Source organism: Lissotriton helveticus, chromosome 3_1 (assembly GCF_964261635.1).
Source record: "Lissotriton helveticus chromosome 3_1, aLisHel1.1, whole genome shotgun sequence".
Lineage (NCBI taxonomy): Eukaryota > Metazoa > Chordata > Amphibia > Caudata > Salamandridae > Lissotriton > Lissotriton helveticus.
In genome coordinates, this window is record NC_136061.1 from 1,045,416,203 (window position 1) to 1,045,443,257 (window position 27,055).

Consider the following 27,055-nt stretch of genomic DNA (forward strand, 5'->3'; position numbering starts at 1 on the left):
GGACGCACTCACGGGACAACTTTGGTGCCCGGAGAGATTACTTCCTGAGCCCCCGGTCTCTACAGGGTTCCCGACTTGGTGTTCAGTGCTTGGCCAGGGATGTTGGATTCTCCGGTGCGGACGCATCTGGTGAGGTGCTTTGTACATTAACTGTTTATATGCCTGTATTCACAGTTTCATATTTATAGATATATAGTGTGGTGTATTTATTGTTTATTGCCTTTCACTCTGTGCCTAAGAATTTATTAGCTTCAGTGACTTATTGCCTTTGCCTAAAATATTAATAAAGCTCATTTTTAACCTCCAGAGGAGTGTTGGAGTTTCTGTGTGAGTAAGTGGTGTGCGTAAGTTCAGATTACGAAAGTGGGCAAAGCAATACAACTTCTCCTTTCGGAGGAAGCAATTGACATCCAGAAGGTCCAAGACAGGACGCAGGCCTTTGCCCTTCTTTGGAACAGAGAAGTAGTGGGAGTAACAACCAAAACCTACTTCGGAATGCGCTATATGGCCCCCTTGGCCAAGAGGGCCATAACTTCCTGCTGGAGAAGTATCAAGTGATCCCCGACATGCGCTGGTACTGTGGTGGCATAGCTGGAGGGGTAGTCTTCAGCTATGGGGTTGCAGAACCCACTTGTCTGATGTGATGGTGCGCCAGTGGTGGAAGTAATGGCGAATCCTGCTACCCACTGGCGTCTGATGGGCCTGAAACACCGGACTAGGAAGGTTTGGAGGCAGTGGCTGCAGGGGGGGTGGTGGAAGGACCCGCACGCTGGCCCCCTTGACCCGCTCTGGGGGTCCCACATCCGTGACTGTGCGGAGACTGTTGCTGCGCAGGCCTGTGGCTCTGAAATGAACATGCTTGGGCGCCCCTTCCTTGACCACGAGAGGAGCGAAAGCAGAAGGAGTGCGTGTGACTGAAAAGCCTAAGGACTTGGCCATATCCTGCGAGTTCTTAAAACGTTCCAACGAGCAATCCGCTTTATCGCCGAACAGGCGAGTGCCATTAAACGGCATGTCCATCAACGTCCTCAACCAGGCGTGACGCCGTAGCGACACTGTCGTTGAAATCACTCTGCCCAGCGAGTCAGCAGTGTCAAGACCACAACAGATGGTGAACTTGGCTGCGTCTCTCCCCTCATCAATAGCTTGGGTAAGTATTGTCCGAGCCTCCATCGGACACGGAGGCAGCACTTGCGCAACCGTATCCCACACAGAATGGTAATAACGGCCCAAGAGATATGCAGTGTTCACAGAACGCAGGCCTGAACTAGCGGAAGAAAAAAATCTCCTTCCCAAACTGCTCCAGTTTCTAGCATTCCCTGTCCGGAGGAGCGGAAGGGAATGCGCTAGGGGACGCAGAGGCTTGGACAACCAAGCTCTCGGGGGTAGGGTGTTGGGAGAGGAAAACGGGTTCACCCGGGGCCGGGCGATGGCGTCGGACCACATTCTTGTCCACAGGAGCCCCTGTGTTGGGCCTGGACCAGGTGCCCAAAAGAACGTCTGAGAGTGCATCGTTAAAGGGCAGCAGTGGCTACGTAGAAGCAGAAGCTGGCCTAAGCACCTCTGTCAGGAGGTTAGTCCTGACGGCCACAGTAGGGAGCTCACGGTGGAGTGACTCAGCTGCCCTACATAACACCACAGAATATGATCCACCCTCCTCCGTAGCCAAGGTAGAAGGAGACAGTGTGCCAGGTTCTGGAGCATAATCCTGGTCACCTGCATCCCCCGGATCCTCATACCAGTCTGGGTCTAACTCGCATTGGTCTGCGAGAGGGTCCTCAGCCACCTCACAGTCCTCCCCATCCTCCATTGCCTGTGGAACAGGCGGAACATAGGGAGGTGAGTGGACAAAGGGAAAGAAATTCCCAAACGGAATCGGCATTGGTCGACTCCCTTCCGGCACCTGTCCCACGCTGTGGAGGGAGCCGTGGCCGGAGTCGGCCGGGTCTGCAGCCACCGTCATAGATGGTGACGTCTATGCCGGTGGCCAGGTGTCCAGGCCTGGATCCTAGGGGGTCCCTCGGCATCGACGGGCCGAGCTGGCGACGTCGAAGAAAGAGGACCCCAGCTGGGCCCGCGGGCCCGAAGACGCACTGGCGGGGCCGGAAGGTCCGAAGACATGTGCCATGGCTGACAGGAACTTCTGCAGCTGGGCCTGAGTTGCCGACGGACCTGAAAAGGGCGGGTAGGCCATCAACAAAGGCGTAGGCTCCACCAGAGCCGCAGGGGGCGGCACCACCTGCACGCTTAGCCACGTTGCGCGACCGGCTAGGGGAAGGCGAAGAGCGATGAGCCTTCTTCGCCATCTTGTGCTTCGCCTTACCTGACTTCGAATGCTTAGACTTTGAATGATGGCGATGGTTCCGCGGCCGGTCCCTCGATGTCTTCGGGACCGGGACCTTGAAAGGCACGGAACAGACGCCCGGGCCTCCAGCCACTTTCGGGATGGCTCCCGCAAAGTTTTCGGAGACATGGCCTGGCAGTAGGGGCACGACTCGGAGTCATGGTTGCGCCCCAAGCAGTAGAGACGCTCACGGTGCGGGTCCGACACGGACATCGTGCGTGGCAGGTCACGCAGGACTTAAAACCGGGCATCCCTATGCACCTGTAGATAGATATATACTTGAAAACAGAGACAAAAGGTCACAAAAAACATAGTTAAAAAATGACTGGGGGTACCGCTCTCTCCGGATCTGCGCTTGCTGGCGCGGAAAAAGAATAAACTCATGTCAGGGTGTGGGCGCGTCTAAGTAGCTCAAGCAACGTCATCTCGGCGACTACGATGCCAGCTAGGTACGCGGAGCTGTAAGACGATGCCTACCGATGCGCAGGGGTACTGCTGACGAAAAAACTTCCCGGATCCAGTCTGATGCCTGGGGATATTCTAAGGTAAGGAATCTATCACAAACATGTCTCTTTCAGATTGCCGAAGCTAAGTAACTTATTCTTCTGATGGATACTTGAGACCACAGCTTTTGAATGGATACCCAATTAGTAGCTCCAAAAGGTGGAGGGTCTGAGGAGTGGACTTTACACCAGGGAGCCTGGCAAGACTGAGCGGGAGAACAGTTCTCCCTGCGGTCCTCAGTCAAGGCAGCAATGGCTTGCAGATGTCCACAACTGGGACATCCCTGGCCAAATCCACAGTAGAGACCTTGGTTCTGGCAGAATGATTCTGAAGGTCCTTGAGAGGCTGCTTCCAGGACAAGGCTTAACAGTCTTTATACAAAGGGCAATATCCAGAGATGGTTTGTTTCTGGGTTGCCCTTTCCTATTTTGCATCAGCGAATTGTAAAAAGAGATGGTTGTTCACTTGTTGCTTCTTTCTCCTATCTATACAGAAACTAAGGGCCTTCCTAGGGTTCAGTTGGTGAAGCCTCTCCTTCTCTTTAGAGGGATGTGGCTGAGAAAAGAAAGAGGGGAATGTGGTGGAATCTCCTGCACAGTTGGGCAGCACCACTACAACAGAAAGGTCCCAAATACGCCGGCTATACTGACAGCGTCTGCAATTTACTGACATAGTGCACAGGTTTGATTACAAAGAGGAAAAAAGTCTTAGGGGTCAGCAACTTTTACTTGGGTATGTACAAAGGAAAAGCAATTAACCAGGTTGCTTTAGAAACAGAAATTTCATTCTACATTGTTATTAGATAGCACTAGTTTAAAGGGAGATTTTACCAGCATAGCCAAAACAATTTTCACATTTCAGTAAGCCTGCAGATCCTTTATGTATGAAAAAAGAGGTGCATTACACATCAGAAATTGTGTCTCGCTAATTAACATGATAAAGAAAAGGTCTCAACTGGAATATTTATGCAGGTGCCCATCGCAATAACTAGCTTTCTGATAGAGACTTCTTTCTGCAGGATCCTCACCTTAAAATATTCCACAGGTGTCAAACTGGATCTGGAAAATCTTTAGCAGTACCACTGTGCGCAGATAGGTGGATTTGCGTCGCCATCGTCAACTTCGCAAGTGACGTGCGCAGTGCCTATATAAACACCAGACCGGCGTGCTGATATCAGTTCCACACCAACATCCCAGATCTGGAGAGAGCTTATTCGGTCTTTCTGTCAATTATGTTTTGAGCTTTCTGCTCCCAGTGTGCTAGGGACATATCTCCCAATACACCTCTGGCATTTGAGCCATGTGAGGAGTGTTATAGACAGCTGTCAGTGTCTGACCCCACTTGGTTTGCCTATGTTGCCTGGAGTTGGGCCATGAGCCCATGGCCTGAGCCGAGTGAAAGTCAATGCACTGAAAGCAATTTGTGAGTGAGCGATGAAGGTCCTAGTGGCGTGGCAGAAGGCGGTTATACGCTTATACTGGTCCCATTCCTGAGGGAGATCTCGGGTCTGTTCTCCGAGCCATCTCGATCCACGTTGTCATTGTCGAAGTTGGGTAAGTACAAAAAAACATAAGAAGTCAAAGTGTTCTTCGACTTCAAGCAGCCATTGTCTCTCTAGGACCCGCTCACGCATTCCACCCATGGATGCGGCGGCCGGATCAGCTCTACACTTTCCAGGAGCAACTCTTGCCTGACTTAAGGACTTTAATGAGAGGTGCACCGGCTGGGTTACAGTTGGGGGTTCGCACTCCACACAGCCGGGTCCTCTGGATTTGTTCCCAGATCAACGCTAGCACCACCAGCCTAGTCAGTCCCAGTCCACCAGGCACCATTCCCAGCACCACTGGCGCCAATTGAAGAGGACCCTATTATCCTCTCTAAGAGACGGTGCCTCCTTGATGCTGCTCGATATTGACACCGGCGCCACTCGATCCACATCACCCCGCCCTGGATTTGTCACCTCTGGACAGGCCCTCATTTCCTTGGGTGGGGGAGGGCTGATGAAGAGGGCTATGGCACCTTCAAGGACCATTTCTATCTAGCAAAAAAACTGGAATGAGGAGCTGGGTGATGCCAGTGACCTGGACAGCTCTCCAGACTGACATGATACCTCTTCTAGAACCTTTCGCAGCAGCGATGCACAGGGCAGCGGAGGTCCTTGACCTAAAGTTACCCTCTGTCAAGGTCAAGACCAATGTCTTGTCAGAGGTGCTTCAACCGCGGGTAAGCTTTAAGGAGCACCTTCTCCCTTTTAATGAGGCCCTCACTGACGCTTTGCTGGGTGCCAGGGCCAAACCCCGAAAGGGGGCTTCTGTGCACAGAATGATTTCCCACTGCCATCACCACACCCTAAGAGACCCAGCCTTCCTTTTCCAGCACCCTTCTCTAGAGAGCCTGGTGGTGTCGGCCTGAACAGCCAAGGTCAACCCAAGTGCATTCCCCACCATCCCATCAGATAGGGAACCCAAGAGACTGGATACCTTTGGGAAGAGGAACTTATCTTCCATCAACCTGGCTTTCGGTCGGTGAGCACTGCATGTCTCTTAGGCTACTACACCCACGCCTGCCCATGCTGCCCGAAGAGCGCTGAGCTATTCTAAACCAAGCATTGCTTAACAACTGGGATGCATCAAAGTTCACCATTGGGTGTGGCCTGGACATAACATACTCACTGTGCATGTCCAAGGCCTCTACAGTAGTACTCTGCCGTCGCACCTGGTTGAGATTCAATGGGTTTTCAGGGGATATCCTGTCATCACTGATAGACATGCCCTTCGAAAGTTCCTGCCTATTCAGCGACAAAGCCAAGATGGTGCTCGAGAATTTTAAGAGAGCCAGATCTCCGCCAGATCCCTTTCCTTGAGGTTTCCTGCAACAGCAAAAGTCCTTTTGCCCCTTCCATGGCCATGAAAGGGGTTCGCTCATGGGCATCTGTAGTACCACCTGTAACCCCCAAGCCAACAAGCTTCCCAGCCCTTTTGTGGCCGGGGACGTGGATCCAATAGAGGATGTGGAACCCACACCCAAAGTGGTGTCCATTTCCCTGCCCCTACAGCTGAAGAGTCCTCCAAACCTCTTTAACGGAGTTTCAGCAGAGCATACCCTCCTGTTGGAGGTAGGATCAAGCATCATCTGCTCTGATGGCAAGTAATAACCTCCGACAAGTAGATGCTTCAAATCGTGGAACAAGGTTATGCCCTCCCCTTTTTCGAAACCCCACATCTTGAACCCCTAAGCACTGTATATGCCTGCTTTTGTTGGGACACGTGTGGGGCTTTGTGTTTTGCCCGCAAGTTGATCCACTTTTGGCCTCATTATCAAAGGTGGTGTTATTTGTGCTGTTAGCCCGGCAAGACCTTGCCTTTGGCATCATTAAAGGATATCCTTCCACACCTTAGCTTTTTTGTGGTTGCTGGATCAGCCCTCACTGTTCCAGTTGGCTCTTTTAGTTAACCCTCCATTCACCAGTTTCTACCGGGAAGAACTGGTTCTTCAGACTCATGCCTCCTTTCTGTCAAAAGTAGTCACTCCTTTTCACGCCAGCCAAAGAATAACACTGCCAAACTTTTCACTCCGCCTCATCATACCAAAAAAGAGGAGAGCCTGCATCATCTGGAGCACAAAAGAACCCCCTCTTTTTACATCTATCACACTAAAGAACAAGGGGTGGATGATCAGTTCTTCATTGGGTTCGCTAGAGCGAAAAAAGTGGTGCAGAAATTCTGCACAAAAATCTGCATGCATTTGCTAAGAAGCAAGCACAAGCACCTCTGAGGGCCTGCGGGCCCATTCCACCAGGGCCACAGTTTTTACCAATACATAAGTGCATGTGGAACCTGTCCTGAACATTTGCCAAACTGCCACACAGGCGTCACTCCTGATGTTCATAAAGTCTTACTGTTTGGACAGCTGGGTCGTCAAGACAGTGTTTTGCTGGTTTGATTTTCCAGGACTTCCTGGTTTCAGCCTGTTCACAGACCCATCTTCAGATAGGTATTGCTTGTGTATCTATTCTACGGTGAGTAATCAGCGGTTAAAAGTCTCTATCAGAATAACAAATAGACACAAAAGTAACAGATTTCAGCATGCTGGGGTAGGGTCTATATAGGCATCATGTACATCCCTGCTGACACAGACATGAGCCGATGGACGCCACCTACTGGCGTTCAGAGAATCTGCTGATGGCTGGGTGATACTTTAAGGTGAGGAATCTGCAGTTAAATGGAATCTCTACTAAGTAACTTGCAGGAATTAACCTGGATGCCGATCTCCACATAGCAGAATTTAAAAGAAATAGTGTCATTAACCGAACTTAAAGGTGGTTGATCTACCTCGACAGGCCATTGACAAAACAAAAATCACCTGTTATTTTACTGAGTCTTTATTAGAGCGCATAGCAATATGTTGTTTCAAAAGTTTGTGGCAATATGCGTTAGATACATCATACAAATGCAACTCCACTCGCGACTGTAAGCGTTGGTTAGCAAGTGCCGCCTTGGAACTTCCAATACGCAGAACTGCTGAAATTGCGCGTTCTCTTCGGTGGCGAATAGATCTAACCAAGGCTCTCGCCACTGCTAAAATGAGACCTTGTACCACCTCAGAGAGAAGACGCCATTTGTGATCCATCATGCACATGCAGCTGAGTTTGTCAGCCCTGGCGTTCAGTGAACCTGCCAGGTGCTGAACCACCAGTGATATGCCCTGATGTTCCAGCCATTTTCAAAGGCATGACATAGGGTCCACGACCCCACTCCGCCCTATTTGCTGCAGTACCATATGGCAATGGTGCTGTACGTGAACACCTGCACTACTCTTCCCCGGACAGAGGGAAGGAATGCCTTTAGTGCAAGACGAATTGCCCGAAGCTCCAGAAGGTTGATGTGGAGTCCAGCGGCCTCTGTTCTCCGCCTCTCCCATGTGGCCGCCCCATCCCAGCAGTGATGCATCTGTCACCACTGTGAACTCTGGTTGGGGATGGGAGAGGGATCTGCTGTTGACCCAATCCTAGTTCGTTAACCTCCACTGCAATTGGCGTGCAGTGCCCTCCGAGATCTGGACGCAATCGGAAAGATTCCCCTGATGCTGTCCCCACATGAACTTCAGGTGCCACTGCAGAGCCCGCACATGCCACCGGCATAGTCCACCAGAAGGATGCAGGAGACCATGACGCCCAGTAAACTCAGGGTCATTCTGACCAAAACCCGGGATAGAGACTGAAAGCTCGGAATCATAGCCTGAAGATCCCGGAGTCGCTGCTCGGGAGGAAAAGCCCGAAACTGCGCTGTATCCAGAACCGCTCCGATAAAGAGGAACTTCTGAAAGGGAATCAGGTGTGACTTTGGCACATTGATGGTGAACCCCAGCAAATACAGAAGGTCGGCCGTAGTTGGGAGGTGGGAGACGACAGCCTGGGGCAAGCCCACCTTCAACAGCCAGTCGTTGAGATTGGGGAAGACTGGAACACCTGATCTGTGCAGATGAGCTGCGGCCATCACTTTTGTGATCACGCGAGGGGCGCTGGTAAGTCCAAAGGGGAGCACGGTAAACTGAAAGTGCTTATGGCTTACCGTGAACTGCAGGTAACGACGGTGGGCCGGCAGGACGGGAATGTGAAAATAAGCATCCTTCAAGTCCAACGCTACCATCCAGACCTATGGGTTGAGAGCAGACAGGACAGTGTCAACATCTTGAACTTCGTTCCTCAGATCCAAGACAGGACGCAGGCCCTTGTCCTTCTTGGGCACCAGAAAGTAATGGGAATAACCAGAACCTACTTCTGCGGCAGGAACGTGCTCCATGGCTCCCTTGGCCAAAAGAGCTGTAACTTCCTGTTGGAGAAGGGCCAGGTGATACTCCGACATTCGATGAATTGAGGTGGCATGGATGGAGGGGTAGTCTCGAAGGGGAGGGAGTAGCCCCTTCAGAATAATTGCAAAACCCACCTGTCCAAAGTGATGTTGAGCCAGTGGGGCAGATGATGGTGAATCCTGCCGCCCACTGGCGATGGATGGGCCTGAAAGGTCAGACTAGGAGGGCTTGGAAGCTGCTGCAGAGGGGGTACTGGTGGACTGGCCCGCCTGCTGGCCCCCCGACCCACGGCGAAGTGATCCACGTCCCCGACCGCGCAGAGGCTGGACAGCTTGTGCAGGCCTGTGGCTCTGGGCGTTAAGTGTTGGGGCACCCCTTCCGTAGCCTCGAAATGGCAGAAAAGCAGACTGCGCTGGGCGGGAGGTGATAGTGGCCCAAGGATCTGCCAGTAGCCCTAGAATCCTTAAAGCGCTCAAGCAAGTTGTCTGCCTTATAGCCAAAAAGGCGATGGCCATCAAAGGTCATGTCCAAAAGTGTTGCTTGGACATCATCTGAAAACCAATTGACCTCAACCAGGCCTAGCGTCTAGAAATACAGATGTGGAAATCGTCCTGCCTAATGAGTCGGCGGTGTCCAGCCCACACCGGATAGCGAACTTTGTTGCGTCTCTCCCTTCGGCAACAGCAAGGGAGAGCACGGCCCGGGCCTCCTTCGGGCACTGTGGCAGCACCTGCGCAACCGTATACCACACCAAGTGGGAGTAACGACCCAAAAGACATGCATTGTTCACCGACTGCAGTCCTAAACTGGAGGAAGGAAACATCTTCCCAAGGTGGTCCAGCTTCTTGGATTCCCTATCTGGTGGCGCGTTAGGAAATGCGTCCTTGGAAGTCGAGGCTTGAACCACCAAGCTCTCAGATGTGGGGTTTTGGGAGAGGAAAAGGGGGTCACCCGGGGGGCTGAGCAGTGGCGTCGGGCAATGATCCTATCCATAGGAGCCCCTGTGTTGGGCTTGGACCAGGTGCCCAAAAGGATGCCCGTGAGGGCCTCATTAAACGGCAGCAGGGGCTCTGATGAGGCCACTGCCGGCTGAAGCACCTCGGTCAGGAGATTAGTCCTGACTGCCACTGTAGGAAGCTCGAGGTTTAGGGTCCCTGCCACCCTACCCAACACCACTGCGTAAGATGCACCCTCCTCCGTAGCCACGGTAGGGGGAGAAAGCATGCCGAGGTCTGGGGTTGTATCCTGACCGCTGGCCTCACCAACACCTCTCTCCAGTCCGGTTCTTCCAACTTGTCTTCTAGAGGGTCCACAGACTCCTCCCAGTCATCCTCACCCTCACCCTCCTCTGGTAGCCACTAAAGGAGATAGGGAAAACCAGGGGAGAACAAAGGCAAAAAAAAAAATTCGGCGCTGGTCCGGCTCCGCGTCCACATCGAGGGGGAGGCCAGGGTCGACGGCAGTTGGGGACACAACCGGTGGTGGAGGTGTTGTCAAAGGCCCGACAGAGGTGTCACGAGGTCAACTGGCCCCGATTTGGATCCAGGCCTGGTTCCTTGGGGGTCCTGCGGCGGCGGAGCCAAAGCCGACAACATTGAAGACTGCCGGCGTAGTCAGGCTGCCCGAAGATGGAATGCAAGACTTCATAAAAGTTGCGAAGCTGGGCAGGGGTCGCTCCGGCTCCCGGAAAGGGAGGGTAGGCTGGAGACGACCCAACAGGCTCCGTGGGAGGAGCTGGACAACTGCCTTCCGCTTCCCGTGTCGCGTTGGCTGACAGACGGGGAGAGCGCGAAGAGCGACGGTGCTTCTACGCCTTCTTTTTGTGCTTCGACTTACCCGAAGACAAAGACTTGGATGAAGAATGCTGGTGACAACTCTGCCGCCGGTCCCGCAAACTCCATCTTGACTGGGACCCCGAACGGTGCTGTGATGACTGCTGGGCATCGAGAAGCTTTCTGGACCGCTCGTGCAAAGACTTCGGGTTCATGGCCCGTCAGTCGGAGCACGACTTCGGGTCGTGGTCGTGCTCCAAGCGGGTCCGTGACCGACATCAGTTTGTGACAGGAGTCACAAGTCTTGAAGCCGGTTTGAAGACGGGATATCCCTGCGTGCACCTGGAGTCGAAGGACTTGAAAAGAAGTCAACAAAAATCACATAAAGGGAGTCAAAAAGTGGCTCGAGGTACCGCTCTCTCCGGATCTGCGCTGACTGGCGCGGAAAAAGAAAGAACTGATGTCAGCGCGCGAGGGCGGCATCTAAGTAGATACCGCAACGTCATCCCGGCGACCACGACGCCAACGGCCAACGCGGAGTGGTCCGACGCCACCTATCGACGCGCAGGGTTACTGCTGATGAAAAAATTCTCTGGATCTAGTCTGACGCCTGGGGGTTAATTCTAAAGTGAGGAATCCATAACTAATGGTCTCTTTCAGATACGCTCCTCCATCTGAGACTCGCCCCGAACTACAGCTTCACAGTGTGCATATATCTTCCAGACATATCTGCCTACAGAGCAACCCACTGCACACACTTATAACTTCCCAACACCAGCCAATATTAACCAACATTAACACAAAAAGGCACTAAAAATATAACAATGCAAACTGATAGCTTGTTTATTGTATGAAGGGCAGTAAGATGTCCCTCCTGGTGATTAATCTGCTGCATCCCCCCTTGTACTTCTTTTGCTATGACCTTATTTAACTTGAAACTGTTGTCACCTGATACGTTCTCCTTAATCACCATTTGGAACGGTTGTCACCTTCTGTGTATTGTATAGTGCTCCGATTCCCTTGGGTCATGTATAGGATACAACATTACAGATAGGGACTCTAGAGCTATATGGTGTGCATGGACAGTCGCAGTACCTGATTTATACAGGCCGTAGGCACAGCTCTGCAGAGGCAGACCGGGCCGTGAAACAGAGATGTCACCGAGTGCTGACAGGGATATATACAAGAGGGTAGTCGCACTCGGCGAGCAAAGTAAGTGCATACATGGGGGCATAGGCATTAGCACTGGTGTGGCACACCTTAGTCACTAGGTTAGTGACATTTGACCTGCTACTTACCTCTCCACAGCCTTACCTACCTAACGGAGTACATGCTCGTGTATATATTCACAGTCTTCCAGGCATCTGTCTGTCTGCTCTCGGCCCAAGCCAATCCACTTTTTTGATCCACCATTAGCATTGTACTGTTAAGCCCCCAGGCCCCAGCTGCCTTATACTGCCATTCGTCAGTTACTAGACTGACTCACCTCACCCAGCCACCCCCTCCCCCCACCACCGTTCAGTAGCTTGGACTGATGCATGGCAGGCACCAGAATTTCAAAGGGACAGTGCAATGTCTCTTACTCTTCCCGGTACAATTCGCCTTTCAATTCCAGAGGCCATGCGTGACTGACTCCGCCACCAGTCCTACCTTCATCCTTAATGTTCCTCGCTAATAACTGGCTGTCTATGCGCCATCCCTGTTGTTTTTGTAAACTGATTTTTTATCAAACCTATCGACTTCTTAATTGCATGTTACTTATATATAGCCCTAGTGGCTTTCATTGGATAGCTGGAGTATATTGGAATGTTCAATAATTTCAATTTGGGAATATGTCTTTGCTTATAAGTAGGTATATGGATTAATGGTACCGCAAATACATTTATTGATCTACATCTTGAGGGTTACATCGAGACACACCACATACATCCAAATCAGTCTTGCAGTATTAGACATAAATGCTAAAAAAATACGTATGATGTACCTGTGTCCAAAATGTTGAACACTTTATTTTGTACAAATATTCTAGACTGCGTTACTAAGCGGATGTTATTTAAAGCGACAAAGCTTGCTTTAATTTGTGTTGTGTACCGTAATTATTAATGCTATACTAATTGACTGCTGCGCTTTGTGTGTGTGTGTGTGTGTGAACGTGTGCGCAGCAGTAGAGGAATCCTGCAACCCCGTCCACCCGAAAAAAAAGGCACACTTTTTAACACAACATTATGCTGCTTCGCAAGGTGGTAATGCAGAACCCATTTGCCCTGAAGCAGCTAAGGCACGTACATTGTTACACTTCATATTATACATTAATACATAACTACACTTCAAACCGCAATTACACTTCACATATATGTACTTAGCTCCAAAACACAATTACATTCAACAAAATTCAACTCAGCAACGTGCCCCATATTTACACTCCACACAATTCCACACCATGCCACACCACACAATTCAAGGCCAAACAATTCTATAGCACACAACATAATTACACTCCACTCCATAGCACAATCACTCCAAATAAATCTACTCTATGCCACACAGCAACACTCCACATAAATACCCTCCACATCATGCCAAATAATTCCGTTCAACACAATTTGCTCAATGCTACAGAATTCCATGCAACACAATTCAACTACATAAAATTCTATTCCAGGGCACAAAATTCCACTCCACAACACAATTCCACTCCACACCACATACATCCAATCCACACCACAGAATTCCACATAATTCAACGCCATGCCACATAATTCAACACCATGCCACATAATTCCACTCAATACATAACGCTTCACAATACCACATTAGTCCACTACCCTTGTAACCAAACATAATTACAAACCACATAATTCCATTGCACAAGCATACACTCAACCAACATTTCTAATATTGGTTCACTTCAGGTCATTCAGCAGTTTCTCTTCCATAACTTTTCAAAAAATCCGAACTTTAAACACACACTCTCCTCCACTTCTTTCAGTGTCTTGTGCGTACACAAACAGAGCCTTTTTATGCGTCTATAACCTTATCTCCCCTTCATTCTCTTTCTCACACTCTTTCTGCAACTCTATCTAGTCTTCATTTGCCACTTCATACACAAACTACCCATCTCTCTATCTTACTTTCTATCTAATTATACAACTCACACCCCTAATCTATTCCCATACCACATAATTTGATGACATAAAAACACCACACAACGCACAATTCCACCCCACACAATTTTACAACTAACAATTCCAATTCAAACCACATAATTCCACAACGAACAACATACCTCCATTCCAAACAAAAGATAGAAGTAAAAAACATAAATTACAACACCAATAACTTAAACTCTTGCTAATGCTAGACCTATTGCATTGCAAATGCTTGTTTGATTACAGCAGGTCTTGCAGACAGGGCATGTGAGCTGAAGCTCGACCTAAAAAGCTGTTCCCTTCAAACCTGGCACCTCCTCTGCAGCCAACGACATGAATAGGGAGTTGTACTGGTAAGTGCTTACTAACCATTTGATGTATAATGGGGCCATGATCAATCTGTGCCCTACTTCACTCTGAGACTTGCAGGTAATATTGAAACAAAGTATATAAACATATGCTGTAATATTATACCTTTCTATGTGTGACGAGGAAATCAACACGCTCACCTCTTCCTTGTTAAGATTACCTATCACAGTCTAGAACTAAGGCGGTCAGTCAACATCTTTTTTATTTTTAAAATGCAGCCTAACAATGAAATATCTGTTTGAGCAACACAGCAATAACAGATTTTATTCATCCCTCATAGCGATAGACAACCTCTGTGTTACACACTTCAGATGTGAGGCATATTGCAAAACCCATGACAGACCAGATAAATGTGTCATCCCACTACAGAGGAGGTCTGTTTTTTTCCGATACCTGTGGATTCTTGCTACACACTCGCACTGTGTATCTGCACTTGTGTTCACAAAATGTAAAGGAACTATAGGCCCTTACTTATCAATAATGGTGTTGGCAGAATTGTTTACTATACTGCATTGTTTCTTACCGATGCAGGTTCTATATCCATAGGACCACTAGAAATGGAAAGGTCACTAATTGTATACTTATTTTTTCTCTTCTAACAAGATACCTTCCTCAATTATCATAATGATCAAATGCAGAAATGAGCACATGGTCCTGAAGATGACTGTATATCTCATTAGAGAGTGTTGAAGGACCGAAACATGTCAACTGCTCCCTGAGGTTCGAAATAACTCTGCTACTATTTTTATTTCTACCACTGGAGATGCAAATAAAACTGTTTATCTATGAAATAGGTGATTCTAAGTTCTGCACCACTTTCAAGACACAATGTGATCTTTAAGACACCATTACTTTTTCAACCAGGAAATCCCTTATTGCAGACAACTAACACGCCTCGAGTACTCCCCTCAAAGAGGGTAGCAGCCCACACTGGCATTTATAATGTCAGCGTGAGGAGGGGCCCGATGAATAAGCATGCCACCCATGGGTGGGTGAGGACTTATATCCTTTAAGGATAGATTCTTTTTCACACTCAAAAGCTAACTTCCTCATGACAGTCGAGAGTATCTTTTGTATGTTTTTACTTGACTAAGGTAATTTACTGCCGTGGCACTTCCTACTCCTCGTTCCCTCATTTGTGAATGGAATTGATCCGACACCCAGAGGCAGTAAAATGAAATGCAAATTTGTGGCCCTGGACACTCTCCTTGCCAAACGCTGCACATTTGTACATTGGTTACAACATCATGGTCCGAAGTGAGAGGACTGGAAGAAAGATCTTCAGAAGTGGCCATTTGAGGAGGAAACCCAGATTAAGATCGCTAACAAGATGAGAAGGCCAAAGAAGATGTAGAGAACTGGATGGAAATTATTAGAAAACTGACCGAGCCAACATAAAGCAGATCATCAGAAAGGAAGCAGAGCAGTACTAAGAGACAAGCAAATGATAGACCAGTAGCAGACCAGAAACAACTGTATGGCTTATGCCGATAGGGAAATCGACTGAAAGATTAAGGTATTTACCTTCGTTAATACTATTTCTGGTGGAAACTCCATCTGACCATAGATTCCTCAACTACCATCCGGAGCCAGACAGGATCTAGGGATTCTTCTCAGCAGTTCCCTTGTGCACCAGTAAGTGATGTCATGTGACTCTGCATAGGTAGCAGGTCCGGGCCCTGCTGCTGCCACAGGAGATTATTCCAAAGAGGCAGCCAGATCGATGCTGGAACCTCATGGCCATTGCTTCTGGGTACCAAAGTGTCCTGTCCCAGTCAAGAGCCACTAGGGTGACCTGGATCTCATCGTTGGTGACCTTCTTCAGAACTTTAGGCAGGAGAGGGAGAGACAGGAAGGTATACAGGAATCCTGAGCTCCAGCCCAAAAGAAAGGCATCTCCAAGAGAGAATTGCCTTGGGAACTCCAATGCACAAAACTTCGACACTGCATGTTCTCAGTGGTGGAGAAAATACCTTGGCAGTGTTCTCCCCTTTGTTGGAAGATTCCTTGTGCCACCCCTGAGTCGCCACTTGTGATCCACTAGGCAGCGTCAGCTGAATTCATTTGCACTGGTGTTTAAAGATGCTGTCACATGTCGTACAACCAGGAAGATGCCCTGACGATTCAGTCAGTTCAAGAGGTGCAAAGACTCCTGGCACAGGGTCCACAACTCCACCCTGGCCTGCTAGATGGGGAAGTGTTGTCTGTAGGAACCTGCACCTATTCCCTCTTCATGGAAGAGAGGAAAGCTTTTAGTGCCAAGTAAATAGCCTGCAACTCTCATAGGTTGATTCAGAGGCAGGTTTCTGCTGTAGACCAGGGTCATCTGATCTTCACCTCCACCACAAGGTCTCTCGAACCCAGCGAGGATGCATTCATCATGACCTTTTGTTCTGAGTGGGGTAGGAAGAAGGGTCTTGGCCAAGATGAGTCGCTCTAACTGAGAACACTGGTCAATGGTTTAAATATTGGGATTATAACTCGAAAGTTCCAATGAAAAGGCATCTCTGTAAAGGAGTAAGGTGTGACTTGTGCACGTTGATGGTAAATCCCAGGAATGTCAACAGGTTTGTCACTGTCTGGAGGTGGTTCACGAACGAAACCCATCCTTATGAAAAACCACCTGCTCCTGAACTAGTCCAGAGTACTCCTTTCTCTGGCATTCTTAAGCATTTATTCGTCCACTCAGTTGCTATATTTTGTTCAATGGTATTCCTGCCCGATGGTAACTGCATAGTATACCATGTTTATCGATTGTCTGCTGTTAATTTTTTCTCCAATAATGTCCTTGTAAAAATTTAAATAAAACCGGTCTCCAGGAATATTTGAGGACACAAAGGGTATAGTATTCAAGAATTCTGTACAAGTGTAAAGACACGATTTTTAGATGTACTGTTTTCAATGACAACTAAATAATTTCAAATGTGAAAAGTTACATAAATTTAGACCACCTACTATAGGACCTTAAAAAAATCAAGCAGCATTAAGCAAATCGCCTCAGAAGTGTTTGATAAGTCACATAGGTGCGGAGGCAGCAGTTAAATGAAAGGCACCTTGTTAGCAAACGTTGAAAATCTTTCTGACAGCAAAATATTAATAAAACGCTGCATTTATGTCAAGCTGCAAACCTGCTTCCCTGGGGATACTAAAACCGTATGCCTTGTGGAAAGCATTTTGCTAATGGGTTTTTGCAACCTAAGTCTTTTTTTTTTAGCTCCAAGGACTCAACTTTCTTTCATTCAAGAGCAAAGCAACGTTATATAGCAAAATATACTTTAGTTATCATCCACAAACAGCCAACACAAATACATTTTAGAGTGACTTACTTAGACAAGATCTTTTACCAGCAGCACTCTCTCCGCCAGTACATAAATTGTCTCCACGATGAACCAGTTCCAATTCCAAATTTGTTCTGAAAACAAAGCGTTACATTATAAAATATGTCAAGACAAATGTAATTACGCAGCTCAAGATCACAGTTTAGGAATAACAATTTGTTCACCCACTATCAGCCTCGCTTTACTTAGTGGGGTTGTTCTTCCACCCTCTCAATAGAGTCCATATTACAAAGACGGGATTGGACATGTCATTAAAAAAAAAGGATATTTTGTATTGTATTGCATTATAGTGATTTTATTTTAATAAAGTAAAGTGTCAAAATATATATATATATATATATATATATATATATATATATATACACATATATCTATACATATATATATTCACTGAAAAAACCCATAGGTTTTAGCGAAAGTCATAGTTGGTTGGACATTTCACTCGTACAAAACCATAGAAATTCCCCCGTTACAGTTAGTTCAGCTAACTATAACTCGCGCCCCAGCAATGCACTGCTGATGACGTCACATATTACATCACTATTCCAGTAAGCGCCACAGAGCTGCGTTGCACAGAGGTGTAAAAAGGGGTGTGGCCTGTACCACCTCTCTGCAACGTAGGGCTGTGGCGCCTACTGGAGGTACTTGGTGGCCTAGTTGGCCCCCAGGGGCCCTCAGGATTGAAGGGGACTTAATTCCCCAACTTAAAACGCGCCACAGGGCACGTTTGCACAATTGTAACCCCAGGCCACTCCCCCTCCCTGCACCACTGCGCAAACGCACCCCCTTCAGTCCTGAGGGTCCCTGGGGGCCAACAAGTCCACCACTTACCTCCAGCAAGCACCACAGAGCTGCGTTGCAGCATGGTGTAAAAAGTGGTATGGCCTGGGCCACCTCTCTGCAACGCAGCGCAGTGGCGCTTACTGCAGGTAGGTGGTGGGCTAGTTGGCCCCCAGAGACCCTCAGGATTGAAGAGGAATGAATTCCCCAACTTAAAATGCACCACAGGGTGTGTTTGCACACGTCACCTCAGGCCCCCCCCTCCCTTCAACACTGAAAATTTCGCGAAGATTCGTCAACCGACGCCAAAGTTATTGGGACAAGAAAAACCGCTTTTTGAATAGAAACAAGGTCCTAACTATAACCACCTACTGACGACCGCCAGTAGGATAGAGATATATATATGTTGCCGGTAGGAAAGGGAAAGCTGGTCTAACAGTTGTACCAAACAACTGGACAGAGAATAACAGGAATGAAAATGTTACTTACTCTGTAGTGTGAAAGCTGTAAATTTACATGTTCTACATACTACACTCCTGTCATCCAGTGTTGGGCTCAGAAATTTGCAAGCTGTTTTTCTTTAAAGAAGCATTTTTAGTCAAGAGGTGAAGTGACTGCTCCCTTAGCTGGCAATGTGCATGGGCATCAGCTCTATGTTAGATTGCTTTCTGAACAGCAGGTGTGAATAGTATGAAGTTGTGAGTGAACAGTAATAGATGCACATGTGTATTTCAGAAAAAGTAAATGATCTATAGAAACAAAACCGTGAACAGAGCGACAAGTGTCAGGAGAGGAAGGTCAAGTTAATCTACAGCACTACATGCTACGTACAGATGCCTACAGGGTAAATAACATTTTCTGTTCATAGCATGTGTTGTAGTTTTACATGCTCTGCATTGAATATAAAGAATTTCCTTTCATAAGCGGTGGCTAGTGTGTGGATGATGAAGATATCTGGAATAAAGTTCTATCTGGCTAGAACATCCATACAGCAGTGCCTCATAAAGGTATGTGGGGTTGACCATGCAGCCTCCTTGCTTATGTCAGCTAGGGTAAGGTTCCCTAAAAAGGCCATGGTAGCAGCTTTCTTTCGAGTAGAATGAGCCCTAGGAGTAACAGGAGGGCTGTCTTGGCTTTGTGATAGCAAGTCTGAATACACTTAACTAGCCATCTAGTGACCCCTTCTTTGGAGATGGGCTGCCTCATGTGGGCCTTTGCAAAGGCCACAAACAAATGGTCAGCATATCAAAAAAAGTTTAGTTCTGTCAACATAATACATGTGCGTACCCTTCACATCTAGGGTATGGATAGCTCTCTTCGCTACCGTGTCTGGCTGAGAGAAGTAGATTGGGAGCTATATCATTTATTTGAAGTACAATGGGGAAAACACCTTGGAAGGAACACAGGGTTTGTCCTGAGTACTACCTTCTCCTTGTGAACTTATATGAAAGGTTCTTGGTGAGTGAGGACCTGCAGCTCACTAATGTGGCATAAAGGTGCTATTGCCATCAGGAAGATTACTTACCAAGAGAGGTACTGGGGTAGGCAAAAGTGGAACGGTTCGAATGGGGTACTGATATTAAGGTTCCACACTGGTGCAGGGGAACCTTAGAAGGGGAACCCTAGAAGAAATGATTATTTTCAGTCCCTCCATGAAAGACTTTATGACAGGGATGCAAAAGAGGGAAGAATGCTCCCCGTTTTGCATGTACACAGCTATAGCCTCTAAATGAAGGCGCACTCAAGTATAGGCTAGGCCTAACTTTTCAAGGTGGAGCAGGTATATGATTATACCTTGGACCGCAGTCGTTTTTGCGATGCAATACTGGACAAATCTTTTTCCTTTCGGCACAGCACGCTTTTGCGGTATCTCTATGGTACTCACACAAGATGTCCATGCATTTCTGGCAGAGGCACAAGTAACCAAACTCTAAGACTTCATCAAGGTCCAGACAGCTAGATTGAGTTGTTTGGGATCTGGGTGCGTGATCTGCCCGCGGCTCCTAGTGAGAAGGGCCACACTGTTGGGCATCGTCCACCCAGTGATCTTTGGAGCAATCGGTGTAGAAAATCAGATATCTCTGCGAATCTAGGAGATGGTGTCTCTCTTCCTCTTTGGATGTATGATGACGAGCAAAGAACATTAGCGTGGTCAAAGTATAACCTCAAGGCTCTTTTGGGGTCCAACTGATGCAGCCTCTCCTCCTCCTTCTGGGAGTCAGGCGGAGCAAAGAACGCTGGGACTGTTGCGGATTTGACAACGTGAAAAGCAGCCACAGCCTTTAGCAAAAAGGCTTTCCTGGTCCTCAGCACCATTATCTGGTAAAAAAGAAAGTGGTGTGAGGCGGCTCACCCAGAGCGCCTGGAGTTCATATGACCAGCCCAGGTTACTGTGGCCAGGAACACAGTTATTAAAATCAGAAGCCTTGGTATATAGCTGTGGCTTAGCCTGAAAGACGAGCACAGGAGGCAATTAAGAACCAAACTATGGTCCCACTTCGGCATTACAAAGGGTTTGAGGGAAAACGTGTCAAACTTTTGAGAAACCTCATCACAACTTGAACAGGTGCGGTTGGCCTGCCAAAAATGTAAAAAACAAAACAAAAGGACCAATAACGGTGCCCACTGCAACGCCTTGCTAGGCCATTGATCAAACCAAAAACAAGAAAACTGACAGTTCTACCAGTAAAGAGTCTGTATGGAGTGTGCCACACTCTGGGCAGGAAAAAGGAGGAGACCCTCAGTCGTTCTTAGGTAAGAGGAAATAATGGGAGTAACAACCAGTCCTTATTGCCTAAGCCAAAACCCTCTATATGGCTCCCTTGGACAAAAGAGCCTCCATTTCTTGGAGCAAGATGGATAGCTGCTTCTCTAAAAGACGCGCTGATGTAGGTGGATGATGTAGCGGGTCAAAAAGAATGTTAGGGCACAGCCTTGTTGAACAATCTGAAGGACCCACCTGTCAGATGTTATACTTTCTACCTTTGGAGGAAATGTCTGAACCCGTTTCACACTAGCTAGCTGAGTGCCTCTAAGGGCAAGCTAAAGCGGCTTGGAGGCTGATGATTGAGGGGGGAGGGAGTGGGCAGTGTTCTGCCCCTGGTGGTCGGGATGTTATCTGCTTGATCCCTGTCCCAAACCGCAAAAGGACTGGGGTGCTTTTTAGGAGTCGGTGGGCGTTGGCGCTTTCGGTACACCAGCCCACTGGAGAAGCCTCAAAAGGGGCTGTCTCGCAAGGTTGCAAAGGCCCAAGAAACTTGCCAATGTTGGGCTTTCCGTGAAGCACATCAACACTGAATCGGCTTCCCACTAAACAGCAGAGATTAATCGAATTGCATGTCCATTAAAGAGGCATGCACGTCCCCAAAGAAGCCAGTGGAACTCATCCAAGCGGGACACTAAAGCACCATGCAAGTGCAGATTGACCTGCTCAAATTCTCGGTGGTGTCCTGGTCTGAATAATAGATGATGTCCTTGGTCGCATCCTGACCATTCTGAATGGTTTGAGCTGGCCTGACCAGAAATTTCTCAGGGATTGATGGCAGGAATTCGCCATTCATGTCACTTAAAGCATGGGAATATCTTCCTAGTAAATAGCTGCCAAGGACTAACTGGAGGGCTAGACTGGCTGAGGAAAACATTCCTTTCCTAAAATAACTAAATTCATTTGGACTTTGTCTGGGGGAGTCTCAGAAAAAGAATTGGTGTTCACTCTGCTGGTGGAAGCCTGAAGCACCAAACCTTCTGGTGCAGTGAGCTGTGTTACAAAGTCAGGGTTGCCTGGTGCTGGTCTGTGATGCCTAGCAAACTACCTGTTCACCAACAGAAAGACACGAGGTTGAGACCAGGAGCCTATTAGGGTGTCTGTCAGAGCTTCATTGAATTGTAATAAGGGTTCAGAGTAGGTCTGCCCGGTTGAAAAACATTTGCCAAAACATTTTTTTTACTTCCATAGTAGGCAGCTTAGGTCCAATACCTCTGCAGCCCATCTCATTACCAACCCCATGGCAGCACTCTCTTCCATTGATGGTCCACGGGAGAACACAAGTCAGTATTTGAGAAAGCATTCAGCCAACTGGCCTCCTGCAAGTCCATGCACAGGTTGTCATCACCATAGGGGAAAAACCCATTAGTGCGCGGACATTTCTACGCGTACCATTACTTTGCATGCGTTAGTACGCATGCGATGTAACAATGCGTCGCCTATAGTATGTGTGCTGTTACATCGCATGCGTACTAACAACGCATGCGTAGGGGCAGGCACCGCTTTTGGAGGTCGTCGCGGCGGCCATTTGCTCCCAAGGTCTGCTGCTGAGGATGTAGGAAGCCGGAGGAAGCAGGAAGGGGGAGAAGATTGGAACCACGCGTGGAAAGAGGTAAGTGGGGCTGTGTAGGGTCATGTAGGGGCTGTGTAGGGTCGTGCAGGGTTGTGTACTTGTGTAGGGTTGTACTGTTTTAGGGTGGTGTCGTGCAGGGTAGTGTTTGGGAGTAGGGACGGTAGTGTAGAGTAGTGTAATTTGGTGTAGGGTAGTGTAGAGGGTAGTGTTTAGGTAGTGTAAGGTTAGGGTTTAGGGTAGTGTTGCGGGGTTAGTGTAGGGTAGTTTTTTAGGGTTTAGGATAGTGTTGTGATGTCGTGCAGGGTAGTGTTTCAGTGTAGGGACAGGACTGGGGTAGGGGCAGGGTCGTGCTGCGGGTAGTGTTTTAGGGTAATGTTGTAGGGTTAGTGTAGTGCAGGGTAGTGTTTTAGGGTTTAGGGTAGTGTTGGGGTAGTGCAGCGTAGTGTAGTGCAGGGGGTCGTGAAGAGTAGTGTTTGGAAGTAGGGACAGGACTGGGGGTAGGGGCAGGGTCGTGCTGGGGTAGTGTTTTAGGGTAGTGTTGTGGGGTTAGTGTAGTGTAGGGTTTTAGGGTAGTGTTGTGGGGTTAGTGTAGGGTTTAGGGCGTAGTGTCGGGGGTTGTGCAGGGTAGTGTTTGGGGGTAGGGGCAGGACTGGGGGTAGGGGCAGGGTCGTGCTGGGGCTAGTATTTTAGGGTTTAGGGTAGTGTTGTAGGGCAAGTGTAGTGTAGGGTTGTGTTTTAGGGTAGTGTTGGCTGTTGTGCAGTGTAGTGTAGTGTAGGGGGTTGTGAAGGGTAGTGTTTGGGAGTATGGACAGGACTGGGGGTAGGGGCAGGGTCGTGCTGGAGGTAGTGTTTTAGGGTTTAGTGTAGTGTAGTAGTGTTAGTGTAGTGTAGTTTACTGTTTCAGTGTTTAGGGTAGTGTCGGGGTTGAGATGGGTAGTGAATGAATGTAGGGAGCAGAGTAGGGGAATGTGTATGTTAGTGCAGCGGGTAGTGATTTAGGGTTTAGGGTAGTGTAGTGGTGTTTCAGTAGTGTAGGGTAGTGTAGTGTTTCTAGTTGTTTAGATGTGTAGGGTAGTGTATTTTCTATAGTGTTGTGTTTTACACTTTTTTTTTAAAATGACGTTATTCCGCATACAATTTTTATTACTAGGCACGTTTTTACTTAGCATACATTAACACTTTCAAAGTAATGGTATGCAAAGTAAAAAATTGCATAGTAACGGGTATTGCTAAGTAATAACCGCGTAGTAATAGCATGCAAAGTAATGGCACGCAAAATAACATCTCATATTCCACCATAGGGTTGGGGTTGGAGGAAATAATCCCCTTCATTTCCATTGTCATCTCCATAGGCTGGTTGATTCGGAGGAGTCGGAATTATAAAGTTCTTGCAGCGTATGGGTGTGGCAAAGACAAGGTTCTATTTGAGTAGGATTGAACCGGGGCTGGGTGCATCAGCACAGCTTGGAGATATGAAGGCAGTCGAGGCAGACATTGATTTGAATCAGAGCTGAATCAGATTACATGAACAGTGAATCTTTGGTGCTAGCACTGTCAATGTCATTGGGATTGGTTAGATTTTGGTGTTGAACTCAAATCGACTTCGGCATTAAAGGGGAACCCAAGGGCGGATCAGGAGGCACAAATGGCGCCCACTGTGCACCTACTGGCGGTAACCGACTGGAGCCCTCCATATCACAAAAGTAAGCTGGAAGAGTGCCAAAGATATGCAACACTGCCTCTTAATAGGCCTCAATTGTTGCAACATTGCAGATGGACCCAGAAACTAGGAGTGCATCATGATCAGTTGAAGAACCAGCTCTTGGCGCTTATACGCTGGTCCACCTAGGCCTCAGCATTAGAAAAAGAATCAATGCGGAGCCACACAACACCACCTACTGCCTTGAAGGAACAATGCTGCTTAAATCTTCCAGATTCGGTCTAGCTCCTAGGGATATTCCGCAGGCAAGGAATCTGCAGTTTGAAGTATCCACATCAGAAGTGAATAAATTACTGAGGCCCTCATTATGAGTCATCCACAGTGGTATTCCCTGGCGAGATACCACTCCGTTTGATTCAAAATGGCCTGATATCCTGAGATTATTAGGCTTGGGAAACCGGGTCAGACTAATCAGGTGGATAAATGTACATGGCAGAACCACTGGGGCAGAGTGCTGAGATACTGTCTGATCCCCTTCTGACCCTCTCACACAGCAGTGTGGGATCAGGCAACTGTGCAGACTGCCCTGCTTCTGGCAGCCTTAGCACCCCACAGCCCCTGCATACAGAACTGCTGTGCCCCACTCATGTTTGCCACTTTCTTTCTTAGAGCTAGTAGTAAATGTGAGCAGAATAGTCCTCAGAATCTGGCTAAAAATCTAAAAAAAAGGAACTTTAGAAAGTTAAAAGCACTGAGATTATGACTGCTCTCTTGTTAGTGCTACACAAGCTAATACTGCTTCTCATTATACTACATTTAAACACATAAGCACTTCTGTGTTGTATTTGTATTACTGTCCAATAAAGATCCACGCAGTTATCGCGGGAACAAAGTTCTTGGTTAAAATTCATAAAGTGAGAAAATGTTCAAGGTTAATGACTTTACTATTTTCTATCTCATGCTACTTCACTGAGCACTCTTGGGGACTAATCTATCAATGTAATCTTGCATATATGCAGATGTGATCAACATGCACACTGTCCTGTTATTGTTCAACATACATATATCCAATCCACTAAATTCTGTATGTATTTCTCAAAAACACCTAATGTCCCAAGTACTGAAACACTATTGCCACATACAGCACTGCTTGTTGAAATTATCTGTTTTGAGCTAGGTTACAAGCAAGATAAAACTAACAATAATTCCCTAGCTTCAACCTATCCTTCTTCCCACTCCTGAGCCCCAACCCATCAGTACTATCTGGACTTGCATCAATTTTTCCCACCAAAAATACAAAGTATCAGTAAGGCAATAGCAAATACTAGTGGTCCATTTTCTTCACCACTCCTCATTATGTTCACCCCTCTAAAATAATTTTAGTTCATATAATACAGTCATGCAAAGAAGCAAATACAGTACCTTTGGACATCAAAGTACGCATCACTATAGCCCCATATCAAATCTACTTTACCTGAGCAAAAATCCGAGCAAGAAAAGGAACCACACTACTTTTGACAAAGGAGGAACTCCTCAACCTACTTCAAAGCACCAATCAGGTTTCAAACCTATCGGTGGCACAAATACACAAGTCGCTATCAAAGAGGACCCCTTCATACCCCTAGATGAAAACTACCAGAAACCTTCCAGCAGCCTTTGACATGCTTATTATGGATTTAATACTGAGCACGTGACAGACAGTGGTCATGAGTCCCAAGTGCAGCCCTAGTATTGGTCCAATGATTCTTTCATAACAATTGCCAATTAGGCGTAGACCATTCCGATCCTACAGGAAAAGTGGTTGTTAAAACATGTCATAGGTCATCTTTAGATATCTTGCTAAAACCCACACTTTACTGTATTTATATGCCTCTCTTGTCACAAGAGATCACATTGCATCCATTGCAGGTCAAGATGTACGCAGATGTAAATGGCTGAATGGACTCTGCACAAGAGAGCTCCTACTGGGTGGTGCAGAGGATAAGCTAGTATCATTCATGGCTCAAATCTCTAAAGTAGCCAATGTGCAAAAGGTTATGTAATCTCTCAGTATCACTGGCTCAGGTCTTATATTTTCCCCAACTAGCGCCCCCCCACCCCACCCACACAGCTCAACATAATGGTTAAAAACATCAATTTACGAGTGTACATATCTTCTGCACATTGCATTAGTTATTGTATGGAAACTAGAGAACAACCACCACATCTCCACTATGCACAAATAAAAACCTTAAATCAAACAGCAGTATGTCAATCTGCCAAACAAAATACAGACATGTAAAGGCAGAGCTTGACAATTTACAGATTCTAATGCACACGCAATCCAACATAAATGGACACACATGAAAAAAGACATCTAAATGCACAGAAACAACACACAAACACAAGCCTGAAGGAGCCCTGTCCGAGTGACAACGTGTTTTCAAGCATCTGTAAAACCTCCTGGAATGTTGCTGGGGGCCTCAGGACTACAAGTCTCAGCTTTCCAGAGCTCTGCTGATGCTCACGAAGCCCCACGCCGCATCACCGTGCCCGGAGGTGCTTCATAACCGGCAGCGGGCTCCCGCAGCGTGGGAAGCCCGTTCTAGTTTCGCAGACCTGCTGGATTGTTGCTGGGGGACTCAGGACCACAAGTCCCAGCTTTCCTGAGCACTGACAACTCCGTAGGAGTCACAAATGTCCAAGAGACACGACAGAGATCGTCTAGGAGAGGCGAGGTATAGGAGGATAATATCTACGTACAGAGATATGTGATCTTCACAATTGGCAGTCCATTGGAGCCCGCAAATGACCGGGTCTTGTCGCACTCAGGCTGCCAAGGGTTCTATCACTAGGGTAAAGAGCAGTGGTGATAACGGGCAGCTTTGTCGTGTGCCTCGATGTAACGGAAATTCCTTGGAGATGTGCCCATTTGCTACTACATGTGCCAGGTCATTAGTGTAGAGTAGTCGTATCCAGGAGCAGAACGTTGGCCCAAAGCCCAGTTTTTGG

At 47.6% G+C, this 27,055-nt stretch overlaps 1 protein-coding gene across 5 annotated transcripts in view; it reads right to left on the minus strand.

Moving 5' to 3' along the window:
* The window catches only part of UBR3 (ubiquitin protein ligase E3 component n-recognin 3), a 1,992,321-nt gene that overhangs the window by 458,611 nt on the left and 1,506,655 nt on the right, over positions 1 to 27,055 (minus strand). For all 5 annotated transcript variants that reach the window (XM_078681592.1, XM_078681591.1, XM_078681590.1 and 2 more), the window contains one exon: positions 17,276 to 17,361. In XM_078681592.1, coding sequence (XP_078537718.1) covers positions 17,276 to 17,361 — 86 coding nt within the window. The remainder of the gene's footprint in view (positions 1 to 17,275; positions 17,362 to 27,055) is intronic.